General features: G+C 38.2%; 1 protein-coding gene across 1 annotated transcript in view; it reads left to right on the forward strand.

Annotated features, from left to right (window-relative positions):
- The first annotated feature begins 2,766 nt into the window (after positions 1 to 2,766).
- LOC138002741 (cytochrome c oxidase assembly protein COX18, mitochondrial-like) overlaps positions 2,767 to 14,305 on the forward strand; it is a 26,232-nt gene continuing 14,693 nt past the window's right edge. Inside the window, exons 1-2 of the mRNA XM_068848725.1 lie at positions 2,767 to 2,888; positions 5,911 to 6,104. Of these exons, the coding sequence (XP_068704826.1) occupies positions 2,847 to 2,888; positions 5,911 to 6,104 (236 nt within the window). The 5' untranslated portion in view covers positions 2,767 to 2,846. The remainder of the gene's footprint in view (positions 2,889 to 5,910; positions 6,105 to 14,305) is intronic.

The raw sequence follows: 14,305 nt of genomic DNA on the forward strand, positions 1-14,305 counted from the left end.
AAGAAAGAAGGCAAATCGATTGAATATTTATATCTATATTTAATCATCCGCATTTTATGTGTTACCCACGAATACAAACTTGCCTCTCCCATACAAGCCCCATGAGTCAACCTTTGGGCGTATCTTTCTATTTTTAGAACACGACGAGTTCTTCTGCTCTGCACGCACTGTTTAGATTGGCCAATCAGAATAAAGGTCAAAAATAACACAAACATTGCCTGCAAATAGACCATTCGAATTCTCATGGCTGGACTCAGCCGGTCAACACTAATGGCCATCCGTCAAACTGACATTGGACATTTCCTGACAATTACAAGACGCAATATCCCATCTTAATACGAAAAGCTTATCGCTGTAAAAATAATGAAAACAAGCAGAATTAGAGCTTTAGTTCAACAAGAAATAGCGTTTCTAAGCAAAGCCGCGCTGATCTAATATCCACGTTGAAGACGGTTAGCTTTTACTTGTTGGGTACTACTATATCAATACTCTAAAAAATTCGATTTTCCAGGAGCTTGTCTCGTTAGGCTAGTGGATATTGGAATATTCAAGGAGAACCCATCGATCCGGGTTCAACTCTTTGGCTCGCCTAATCCGAATGTTCTCTGCACATTGACATGTTTGTTTCTTTGAAGTAAAGTTGAAGTCTGAAGTAGATTGTACGTCGTGTAAGTTGAATAAAAAGGGAAATGTCAGTTTGAGGGATGGCAATGAGTGTTGACCAGGACTGGATCTATCATGGAATGGTGGCTAATGCGAGCAAGTTTTTTCACACACAAATTAATTTGTCCATATTAGCCTCCATTTCATGCTAGATCCAGTCCAGCCGTGAGAATTCGAAAATGGTCTATTCACTACTTGCACAAATCCCATAATACACCTCATTTACCCCCAAAAAATCTGCATAGGCTTTTTTTTCGACTTCTCTTGGGACATCTTCATGTCCCAGGAAAAATTGCAAACAGTGGTTATGCAAATGTTTTGGGGGTAATAGAGGTGTATTATGGGATTGTGCAAGTAGTGAATTGTGCAACAAATTGTGCAAATTGATGTAATTTGATGTAAATGTCATTCTCCTGCTGAAGGGTTCGTTCTAAAAATAGAAAGATACCCGCAAAGGTTGACTCGAGGATATACTGCATAGGGAGCCTTCTACTCATGGGGTCCTGGAGCCCGTTTCTCAAAAGTCCCGAAAACGTTTCGGGCCCGAAAGGCCATTTGTGAACCTGCCAACCGCTTGTTCAGGAAAGCCGATCTTTTGACATGTTTTCAAGGTAACAAAAAGCAAACTAACTGTGAAGTTTGACGACTTAAATCCCCTCCGTTCTTGAGATACAGAGGGAATTGTTACACTCGAAAATGGGCCTTTACGTCTCAGAACTTTCGAGAAACGCGCCCCTGGTGTTGTTAGGAGCCCACGAGTAGGAGCTTGCCTCTTCCATACAAGCCCTTTGAGCCAACCTTTGCGCGTATCTTTCTATTTTTAGAACGCCACGTGTTCTTCGGCCCTGCACGCACTGTTTCAGAATAGCAAATCAAAATATAGTTACTGTAAAATGAAGACAAAAATCGCAAAAACAATGTATGTAAATTGTCCAAACTGATGTAAGTGTGAGTCTCCTGCTAAGGGTTAGTTCGCAATATAGAAAGATACGCACAAAGGTTGACTCAAGGACATCGTGCATAGAGAGACTCCAAAAGGCGAGTACTAGGGATCTTTCAAAACATCACAAATGGGTACATGTACAAATGCACGAGCAAGTTAATGCGATGTTTTATTCATGAATTTTTACTATTATTTTATTCCTTCACTTCTAAACTAAATTTTTCCGTGATTTCAGTGTTCCATTGCAAATTCCGTATTGCACTCTGTTTAACAAATTGATGTCAGTTTTTCATGCGTCTGTCCTGTTATTGTTCATGAATTTCGTCATAGCATTGTCAAAGTAGCTGTGGATCCACGAGGCGATAGCCGAGTGTATGCGCAGACTACTTTTGACAATGTCATAACGAAATTCATTGTGAATAACAGCAATAACAAGACAGACGCATGAAAAACTGACATCAATAGACCATATTTGTATTCTCAGTTTTGGACTGGGACTAGCTTGCAATGGAGGCTACTGCGGGGGAATATATTAAGGGAAGTGGTCAAAACTACCACACTCGAACAGTGCACCTGCACCCCCCTTGCTTAACGTCAAAAGATGGTGTCTATATTGCATAGCCACCCCTCTATTCAGCAGTAAAAAATTACAGTGAGATTCAAACCTCACTTTTCTTGTTTGTCTAGTAATGCCGACTCCTGCTAGCTGAATATTCCTGTGTCAACTCAAATTTAAAAGCCAGTAAAATGTTGTCGGTAATGTTCATGTAAAAGTTCGAAGATAGGTGGTGTCTTTGAGAATCCCCCTACCCCAAAGGTGGGTCCTGTTCGAGTAGAGTAGTTTTGACCATTTCCCTAAAAAGTACTTTCATTTGAAAAGATTTCCCCGCATTAGCCTCGATTGCAAGCTGGTTCCAGTCCAATACTGAGAATACGAATATGGTCTATTTGTTTTTTTACAAAAAGGCAGAGGGGTCAAAATTAAGTCTGACCAATAGTCTGACGGCTTATTGACAATAAAAATTAGCCAATGAGTGCGCGAGAATTTTGCAGCCTAGTTACACATTCGTCATTGACCAATCAGAAGCGCGATATTCTGTTGAGTAGCCACCAAGGGCCTCCAGGACATTATTGTAATCCTTACATCAAGTACTATTTTCTGCGGGGTCGGGAAGATGGCTGCCTACAGGTACCGTGTTTACGAAGATAAAGATCGTTCCAACCAAATGATAACTTAGGTATGGTGCTAGTGCGACTACCGTTAAGGCGGTTAAGCTACTCGGTGAGTTGAATTTCCTACGTCATTTTATCTTTCTGGGAGATTTCGGAATGAATGGGTTTTTTTCAGTTTTAAGAAAATACATATGCAGCGTCGGTGGCAGAGTGAAACAGGAAAATTTGGTTTTATCAGACAAGTTGATAGTGGTCGAATTGCGACCGTGAAAAGATAGAATGGCCGACGTTTTAAGCGTTAGCGCTTTTTTCAAGAGGAGTCATGTACACGAGGGATCACCCAGACGTGCGTGCCAGCACTTGGCCCTTCGGGGGTGGAATGGGGGGATGTTAAGCTGTGGTAATAAGTTCAAAGATAAATTTAAGAGATGGTGTCAATGCACAAAACACGCTCCGAATAAAACTCAATCGTTTCTTCTCTAAATTAAAACAGTCTTTCAAAAACTAACTACAAATTGCTCTAAAGGGATTTTCCTGCACATCATGCATGTCTTGCAGTTGTGCTAAGCAAACGTGTATTCCACACACTAAAGCAAGGACTGTTGTAACCTGCGATGAGGCTCTATTTTAGTTTCGCGTGGTACGTAATGTGAAGTTGGCGAAACGCAAAATAGAGCCTGACCAAATTCCTCTTCGAAATTCCTTCCGCCCACTTTTTTTGATTGATTGACATGTCCTTCATCAGCCAATCATATTTACTTCCATTACACCAATACACGCGTAGACGGCAGATTCACGCTATTTTGTTTTGACCAGAGTTAATTACCGTGGGAGGAATATTATAAACGAATTCGAAAGTTACCGTTGGCTTTAATTTGAGAAAAACAAATAAAGCATGGGGAATGTTTTCTACCGCTATATTGCGGCAAAGGCCGGTGTAATTCTCCCTCCGAACTTCACAGAATATGCATCCTATTTAAGCTTGACAATTCTTAATTTGTAATTGAGATAACCTAGCATTTTGTCGTTGGACGGTTTGGCAATAGATTTTTAAAGAAAAAAAAAAGAGAAATTCATTATTCCTTTAACGTGTTTGCCCATGAAGGTTTCTTTGGTGATTTTTTCGGGTAATATCTTCAGTTGCAGTGTATTTCTAGAATTGCGCGCAGTAAAATCATGATAAGTTTGGCTGTTAATTTTTTGATGGAGTACGAACAGTAAGATGCACTCGCAAAGTTTCTTTTATTGTTGTACAATTGATCTCTCTGGAAACATGCCATTTTAGTTTCTGGAGTGCGAGTTTTAAGTTAAATCAACTGGAAATATTATGAAGTGTGCAAACAAACCGTGTCATGTACAGTAAATAAATAAAGCCGTTTGATACACAGATATTCAAAACATGCAATCATGTAACTTGCGATTTTATCGGCATCTCCTCCTGTTGATATATAATTATGTCCCTTGTCTCATCTAGGAAACCAATATGCATCGGCTTTCATTGCCATTTGAAAGAACCAGCTATTTAGCTTTCAAAACATCAGGGAAGTTTGTGCCAAAGTACTTTCAACCATATGGCCACAGAGCTCGACAACGGAATCGCTAATTTCACTCGTTCCAGAGATTCAAACCCGATTCTGGACAAGTTATGAGATGTTTCAGATGGCATATCTCCATTTATACAAATACAATCAAGTTGCACCGTCCACGGCATTGTAAGAACAAAAGGGAGCAAATTTTTTCGTACAATTATGGCGGATTAGTCTCGAGGACTTCGCGAGAGCTCCGCGCAATCACGATGGCATTTTCACTTCCTGTGTTTCAACAGCCAATCAGATCACGAGTTTGGTCGGCCAAAATTTGGCCGACCGTCCGGAATTCTTGAGAGACTTTTGGTCAGGCCCAATTTTAGCAAGCGACGACATAAGAGAACATATGGGCGAAGCTAAAAATGGGCCTGATCGCAGGTTAGGACTGTTGTTGTTTCTGCTTCATAATACTGCTTCGTTTCAGTCTAATCTCATGCCAGGTCAAATTTTTTTTGCTTTTTAATCTTGGAATACATGTAGACAATTAATGTCAAAATTATCTCAAGTGGAGTGTTTTCACCTGACATCACGGTGGCCATGCTGGTGTCCCCAACTAATCCTCCGGAAATTGAGCTCTATTATAATGCAAACGTTTTCTTTTGTTTCGGTGGAAAAAAAGGGTTACTGATCATGTGAGTGAAAACACTCTTGTAAGGGATAAACTGCTCTGCATTTTAATACCCTAAGCTAAGAATAATCCTAACCTTTATCCCTGCCTTATCGTTGGAAATAGGCAGCAAATGCTTAGACTTAATGGGACACTGTGTTGGATGTCAAAATTGGGTGTGCATCTAATTACATTACTTTTTGCACATGGTCAGCTGAATTATTTCCATAGTTTCATGTACTAGTACAGTATAGAGAGATCATCCTGGGAGTTGGTAGGAAAGTGATGCTTGGTAACATCTATAAACATAGAAGTATCAGAAGAGGAATGACAGTTGAGATCATTAAAAAGATGAAGAGTACAATTGTAACAGGGCCAAACTTAGACCCCTGAAAAGCACCACACAAAACTGTTTCCCGGGTACTACAGGTGCCGTTAACATTCAACCATTAACGGGAAAAGGACCATAACATGGTTGGTAAACCAGCTATAAAGAAGAGAGTAACCGAAACACCATGCACCATGCTGGGAGTTACAAAAGCAGATGGACAATGGCATATGGCTAGGGCCAAACATACACTGTACTGTACATGTACAGTAGGTCGAGAGAAATGACTGCACATCATTTTCAGGTCGGCTTTCAACAGAAAAGCCAATGTCAAAAAACGAGGTTCAAGTAATTTGATTGGTGCACACTAAACCACAATGGAAACTGTGCTGAAGATGTCCAGAATAAAAACAATGCTCTTTCGGGTGAAGTTATCCATCTTAGAATACTGATAGTGCAGGATGAAGAGAAATACTACAGTACATGTTACTAGTTAAAGGATGTTTTATTTGATTTGTTCTGTAATTAGCTGAGCAGTTGTCCTTTGCTATGTTTTTGAAAGCTTAAAACTTTAAGAAAGTGTTACTACATGTATTTTTTTCCCTGGTAGGTTTGGACTTGTCCATCATCATTCCGTGGTTATAGCTGGCCAAGCATTGTGCCAATATCTTGTAAATTCCAAAGCAAGAGACACAGCAGTAATGGACACTGGTCTCCTTATTACTTCATTTCTCCAGACTTGCTGCCAATACATGCACTTCAAACATTATTGGAGACTGTTCATTCATGGACTCATCTTCCATGGTTTGTACCTACAGCTGTACTGTACGTGTAACTTAAAGTGGGCTTCCACAAATCTTTGGAATGGGGAGCAATGCCAGTGCGAAAGACTGCTGTTGGTTATAGAGCAATTATTCATAAATGGCAGCCAATACATTATTCCTTTGTCCTTATGCTAACAACACCAACTAGCCTTGTTTGCATGGACAAAACACAAAAGACACATTGCTTTAGAGCGAGGCTTGTTGGTCTCATTACTACATGTACTAAGACAAAAGAATAATTTATTGGCGGCCATTTATGAATATGTTCTATTGGCCATCGTTGACTTCATAATGATATCCACTTTTCTTTAATCAATGGCATGAAGAAGCAGTCTTAACCCTTTCAGCCCCATGGGATTCCCCATTGACCAGTAAAATCTTCCGGGGTTAGACAGAGTAAAATCTATAAGTGGCACTATTGGGAGTGAAAGGGTTATTAATACATGTTAGTTTAATCCTTTTTTAAAAAATGAATCTTTGAAATGCCGAGTGTGAGCTTCTGTATATGTAGTATTTAAAAAATACATCAATAATTCATGAAATTGACATCTTTTCAAGACCCTGATAAAACGTCACATGCGTGAGCTTTAAAGCAGGTAAAGCACTCCTCGTTCGAATTCTTTATATGACAAATAGTAATGAGGCTTGGCTTGTTTTTCTTGTAATGTACGTGCTAATGTTCGCCTCTCCCCTTTTGAACCTTGGTTCGGACTCCCGAGGGACACACTTAAATTTGTGGAATGTTTTTGAAGGTGTTCAAAAAACTCGAAGCACATTGTTTTAACAGGTCTAAAAACACTGGGCTAATTGCCTTATGTTTTTAAACCCAACAAAACACTGCTGCTTGTTCTTTAAATATTACACCACAGCTGAATACAGAAAATAAAGTAACAGGCTTCACTCATAAACACTGTAATTGACATTTTTTTGGAATAGTTTCTGGAAAAGAAAAAAAGAGTCCCTTATTATTTTGGCAAACTTAAGACAGCCAGGTTTTGAGCCAAAAAAAATCATTCGACTCCATAAAGAGTCGCTTGACTGCTTATGCATAATTATGTTGTAGTTCAATTTTACCCCTGGTTTAATTTTTTAAAACCAGTTCAAAATTTTTGAACCTGAGTATAATTTTTTTAAACTGGTTTATTTTTATCAACTGTCTAAAAAAGGGATTTTCCTTTTTTGGGGGTGTAGTTAAAAACAGGGGCTTGGTTTTTTGGGGATCTCGAAAAGAACAAGACATTCTTTTCCTCCAATGTACTTCTCCTACCCCTCCCTGATCTTTCCCATTACTTCTATCCTTACCCACTCTTCCTTCACAGATCTATCCCCCGGCTTACCTTCCAGGTAGCCCCCTCCTTGAATAACCCTAGCTCACTCCCTCTACAACACTTCTCACAGACATTTGACGCTTCTCAAGACTTTAAATTTCTTTTTACTCACCCGCACTTGAACTCTTTAACTCTGGATCTTGACCTCATAAGCAACTCAATACCATACAAATTCTCCGTTGATAATAACTTATAATTAAATATTATTTTTATTATTCATCCCAGGCCACTCTTGATGCAAACTTTGATTTATTCACATTTGGACACCAGAGCCACATGTGGTGAAAAGTAGTTTCAAACTGGGAACTGTTTCAAATCTTGTCCTACGTACTGTATGCAGTTGAATTTTTCAAAAGTAAGAAAAAGTGGCTTCAAGAAATAATTATTATTCCATGGCTAGAAAATGCCCACCAATGGCAACTCCAACATTCCTCTCTTTGATATAGAGATCGACTGAATGGTAGAAGGTCACCATTGTACCCGAACAGTACTCGCTTTTAGGAAAAATAACTGATAAAATAATTATTATTGAAAAACCGTGACAAAGTTTGGAAAAATCAATCACTCATACACATGTATAATTATTTCTCCTATAAGATTAGATCTGAGTTAACGCCTGCGTCGCTAGTGGAGGGTAGGTGCCCAGGAAGCCTGGAGACTGAAACCGAAGTCACATCCCCAAGGCGCTAGAACACCCGACTGGCCTGCCCAACCCGCAACCAAGCCACGAGCCCCCCGCGCCAGGCCCCCCTAAGGCACCCGTCACACTTGAGCCAGATAGCTCAGTGGAAACAAAAATAGATAATAAAGAAAGAAAGAAAATACAAAAAAAAAAGGAACAACACACAAAAAAAAAGGAATACAAAAAAAAAGAACACAAAAAAAAGGAATACAAAAAAAAAGGAATACAAAAAAAAAGAACAGCACACACACACAAAAAAAGGGGGGGGGGGGGATAGGGAGGGAACGCCGAGAACCACTAAACTCCTGATCCGACTCACAACGCCACACCAACAGAGCAACAAACACGCTGCAAGCACATTGGACAACAACACATGCACTACGCAGGAATACCGCTGAACCATGTCAGCCCCAGGGCTCCCACAACCTAAAGAGTGCTGCAAACGCTACAAAAACGCATAAAAAACGCTAACAAACGCCTGCAAGGCGCTACTGACCGGACTAGCTCCAGGTCGTGGACCATGTAACTATAACAAACGCTACAGAACGCACCAAAACGATGAACAACGCTACCAGACGGCCAAGACACTAACAACCGCCTGCAAAACCCTGGTGAAAATCTTCAAAGGATCTTTAAGGATCTTCAAAGATCGTCATAAAGATCTTCAAGGATCCTAATAAAGATCTTAGAAAAGATCCTCAAAATTCCTTGCAAAGATCCTCAAGGATCTCGGCCAAGATCCTTAAAGATCCTCAAGGATCTTGCCAAGATCCTTGAGGATCCTCAAGAATCTTGCCAAAGATCCTTGAGGATCTTTAAGGATCTTCAAGGATTTTAAAAGATCTTTTGAGGATCTGGTTAAGATCTTTGTGGATCTTTCCTGAATGTTACCAAGGAATTTAAAAAAAATCCTCAAGGATCCTTATTATTTTAAAAGATCCTTTGAGGATCTTGTTAAGATCTTTGTAGATCTTTATGAATCTTACCAAAGATCTGTAAGGATCTTCAATAATCTTACCAAAGATCTTCAAAGATCCTAATCTATCCTTGAGGATCTTGTCAAGATCTTTGTGATTATTTTGGGTATATTCAGTATTCTTACCAATGATCTTCAAGGATGTTTGTGGCTCCATTAAAGAACCAAGATTACTGCCAATTATGGCTTTGATTCACCTCACGGTTAAGATAAGTGCCAGGATGTCATATGGAAAATCTGAAACATGCTAATTTGTAGTGAATTTGGAAATGGCCAATTCCTATTAACTACCGTGAACAACAACAACAACAACAATATGGCACAAACATCATTTAAACTTTCTTTATTTGCATAGATGTGTTTATCATTGTCAAAATCATAGAAAAAATGGAGATTAAGGATACAATAAATTGTAGGGCTGGAAACAAAAACCTAGTAAGTGACAATTTTTGGTCAATTTTTAGTTTTGCACAAAACTATCCTAAATAGACCTTTTTCTCTTGTACATTTTGTTTTCCCAATACAAATCATGTGATAATACTCAGGAGGATTAGTCCTTGTTTTGCTCATTAAAAAGAGTGCATGCAAGCATGAATATGTCTGCCTCACCATCAATCCAATTTTGATCGGGGTTTATCCCCGTAAACGGGGCTGGCTGGATTTACATACAAAAGAAAAAAGAAAGGACCAATTAACCTCCTGAGTATTATGACATAATCTGTATTGAGAAAACAAAATGTACAAGCAAAAACGGTCTATTTTGCAAGTTGACTGGAAATGAACTTACATTGCCCTGGTATTGTTTTTATCCGATTTGAGCTTTTCTTCGAGAAATAAACTATGCAAAAATACTATTGGCTTCGCATTTGAAAGCAACGGAATCAGCAAAGCAACACCTACCTTTCATTGTTTGATTAAAATTTAGTAGCACAAGCTTTATGCAACTGTATGCGTCGGTAGCTCATCCGAATGATGCGCACAGCGAAGTACACAGCAGCTTGGTGGTTTGAGCCACCGATCAGACTTATTATTTTTCTTTTGTTTGCACAGAGATGTTTCTCTCGTTTTTCTTTTCTTGATTTTCTCTGCAATTTTATCGATCTTTGTTAAATTTAAGTTACATGAGACATGCACAAAAAATTAAATAAATAACTCTGATCAGTGGCTCAAACCACCGACCTGTCGTGTACTTTGCTGTGCATATCATTCAGTTGAGCTATCGACACACAGTTATATTAGTTTATAAATGCCATTAAATTTTAATGGAACAATGAAAGGTAAGTGCCGCTTCTCTGATTCCATTGTTTTCAAACACGAAGCCAATGGTATTTTTGCATAGCTTGTTTTCAAATTGCATCAAAAATTACCAGAGCAATGTTCTTAAGTTCATTTCCAGTCAACCTGCAAAATTTGGGCAAGTTTTGAGCACTAAAAGTTGGCCAAACATTGTCACTTACTAGGTTTTTGCTTCCAGCCCTTCTATTACAGCAGTTGCAACCCCATACTAATTATTATTTTTTTCCCTCCATTGTGAACAAGTCATGTAAGTCATATATTTAATACTACAGTGACAATATTTGCTTGATAAAGGTACGGTAAAAGCCTGAATAAATTATACAGTGTAAGAACCAAGTTTTTCCAAGCTACAGTCTGTAGGCTAAGGCTAGGCTACAGACTGTACTCAGGTTCTTAGAATAAAATAATGAGGTTTTGTCATTGGTGGGTATGGCCTATTTTGGGCCATTTCTGAAGTTTGTACAAAGCTTTGCATGATAAACAGAACAAAACTAAAGCAACATTATATTAAAACAATGGTACTATGTTGCTGCTGGGAAAACATGGTACTGGTAGAGCTTGTTATATTAAATTTGTGTATTCAGTGTTTGACTAAATTTCTCAAAATAAGAATTCATCCATTTCAAAATTGTAGGCTAAAATAGGACTGTCTTAGCCAAAAACGTTCTTACTTGTAAAAGTTCTTATATGTGGGTTCCTGTTTTATTTCTGTACACCGTCATTGCCATTACTGTAGTTGTTGCATAATAATACCTTACATAAGCTTAGCTTACAGGATTAGAGTAACTACAACATTTTTTTCGCTTTGTACCTAAGCTTGGTTTCCTCTGGACAATGCGATTTAAAGATACATAGTATTATATTGTCTTTTTCCAACCTCTTCAGAAATTCAAGGCAGTGACAACTTGAATACAATGCTATAAAAAGTGCTCATTGCAGTGGTTTAATGGTGACTTGAGTACAACAGCAATGGAGTCTAAAACAAAAGAAGCATATATATATATTTTTTAAATCTGGGTTCTCATTGCTTACATAACAGAATATCGTGGACTTTGGTCACCAATTACAGACCACTTATCATGAAATTTCATGCACCATATCCCAGAAGAAATCTCTGCACCCAATGGAAGTGTCAACATTTGGCTGTTTATGTAGGAACACTCAGATCAGACTCAATGTAACTAAATCAAGCGTTCTTTTGTGTTTTAAACCGGGATAATTAAATTCGATGTGAATGTCCATTTCGTTGGCATCGCTTTTTGTCGGTTATTTTTCTGAAGGATTATGAAAACCTTCCACTACAAGCTTCGTTATTTGTAAACAGAAAGACACTTCACAAAACGTTACAACGCCCGCACTTTGTATTAAGCTTATAAATTATAGAACATTACTTGCACTTTGATTTATAGGACAAAAGCCCATGGAATTAGCATCAAAATTGTTTTATCCAACGCTTACCTCTTTAGGTGAGTTATTATCAGCAATTCCTTCCAGTGGACAAGCATTTTACATTGTAAAAGAACTAAAATATGATAAGGACTTGCAGTAAACCGAAAATCGAAATAACCGCCATCGATCTGTGGCTGGTGTGAGCCCGCAATTTTCGGTGCTGGCCTACTGCTGACCAGAGCGGCTCAAATCCAAGATGGCTGATCTTCAATGATGTTCGAGGGGATTGTTTAAGGGCCTACTGACGTATTTTTTGGGGTGCGTTGCTAAGGATGTAATAGTTAACTAATTCGAGAGAATTTGACATTATTTTGGTCAGTTTCCGACTTTTGTAAACCAATGACCCTAAATATGACGTCATCATGCCACGTCCATGGTCACGTGACCAATAAAAGAAAACTCTAAATTTGTCTCCGTGCTACACAATTTGGGTGTTTTATCAGTGGTTTCATAATTTGTATTCGTTTTTGCATCCAGCCAAGCATGGTTTTCTTTTTATTTTGAAAAATGTTCTTTTTAGAGAAATAAACGATACTGAAATACCCATAAAATTTTCAAAAAAGATAATTTGAAAAAATCAATGCTTACCTACATTCTGTATCTGGAGGTGAAACGTGCCATATGAAAAAAAATTAATTCAATTTAAAGACCGCCGGAAATTTAGGTTTTTTCTTAAACCGGAAGTCAGTTTGTTTACGCATGCGCAGTTGATCTGAGAATGAGTGTGAGGAAGGGCAAGGAAAAACCTTCGATGCAAACAATATTTCGTGCGGTGATTTTTGCTTGTGAATGGGTTTTCTCGTCAGCTCACTATATGATGACGTCAGTCACCGGAAGTAACATTTCACCTCCCTAGCAACGCGCGAAAAATCCGTCAGTGGGCCCTTAAGGGTTTTTCCCGCTGGTTCAAGAACAAACGCCATACTGAAAAGTGAAGGAAGTCATTCGAAGGTCATCAAGTGAAGCTTGCTTTGAGAAAGTTTAAGTTTTAGTAATCTCAGTGAAGTGAGACAGAACATGCCTCACCCATTGCTCCCACTTCACTTCCGTTTCCAAGTTTTGGACGATGGTTTTCTTCAAATTATAACTGGGATAGATGAGCTGACGGTCAGGTTACAATGTTTTCAGACTGGACATGCAACTTAATGTTAACTTCATTTTAAGTTAGTGCATGTAAATAAGTAAACGATCTCTTATAGAACAAACAATTGGTTTATTTGTATTTGATGCATTTTTTGGCTAGACAATGAAGTAATGATCCTTGTATAAACAAGAGCAATAGCACTTTCTTTAGTGATGTTTTGCGTTTCGGTTCTTGTCACTTAACCCATTGTCATTTAATAAAATTTTAATAAAATGATTCTTTTGTCAGAATATATTGATAAAATCTAATAAGGTATCGTGTAACATAACGCAATTGGGTTTTTGTTTCACTGATTTTTCTATTTATTGGTATAAATGAACTCCTTTACTCCTTTAGATTATTTCTCAGTTTCGACAGTCACAACCTTTAATAATCCTAAAAAGATCCTAATTCTTGAGACAAAAAGGGTACAGGACATTATTTAATTGAGGCATCAACAGGTTCTCCCTAAAGCTTTTGAAGACTCCCAAAAAAGATCCTTTAAAAAAATCCCAAAAAGATCTTTAAGATGAATCCCTTTAAAATCCTAATGGTGTTCAAGAACCCCCTTTAAAGATGCAATGGTAACTAATTTATTGCAATTACTGAGTTCCCCCAAACATCTGTCTTAGACCTTTAAGGATCTTTAAGGATCCTGATAGAAATCCCGTTAAGGTCCTCAAGAATTCCTTGAGGATCTTTCATAGATCCTAAGGAGATCCTTTGATTGATCCTCAAAGGATCTTTATAAAGATCCTAAAAGATCCTCGAGAATTGTTTGAGGATCTCTCAAGGATCCTAAAAAGATCCTTTGACTGTTCTTGAAAAGATCTTTATCAAGATCCGTGAAGATCCTCAAGGATGTCATGAAGATCTTTGAAAGATCTCTTTGATTAGATTACAAAGATCTTTCCAAAGATCTTTGAAAGATCCTTAAAGATTAATAGAGGATTTATCAAGGATCTTCAAAGATCTTAATAAAGATCTTTTCAAGATCAGTTAAAAGGTCCTTTTAAGATCCTTGGAAGATCCTCAAAGAATTCTTGAGGATCTGTAAGGATCCTTACCAAGATTTTGAAACTTACTCTCACTAGGATCTTTGTAAGATCCTCACAGGATCCTCACTGGCTCTTTGGGGATCTTTACAACTCCTAATTGCAATTGAAGATCTTTAAAGAACTTTCAAAGATCCTTCAAGGATCCTTGAAAGATCCTCATCTTCAAAGATCTTTTGCAGGTCCTTGAGGATCTTTAAGGATCCTTGAAGATCTTCAAGGATCCTCTGAGGTTTTTCACCAGGGAACACTACTGACCAGACTAGCTCCTA

The sequence above is a fragment of the Montipora foliosa genome, chromosome 1 (genome assembly GCF_036669935.1).
Source record: "Montipora foliosa isolate CH-2021 chromosome 1, ASM3666993v2, whole genome shotgun sequence".
Classification (NCBI taxonomy): Eukaryota; Metazoa; Cnidaria; class Anthozoa; order Scleractinia; family Acroporidae; genus Montipora; species Montipora foliosa.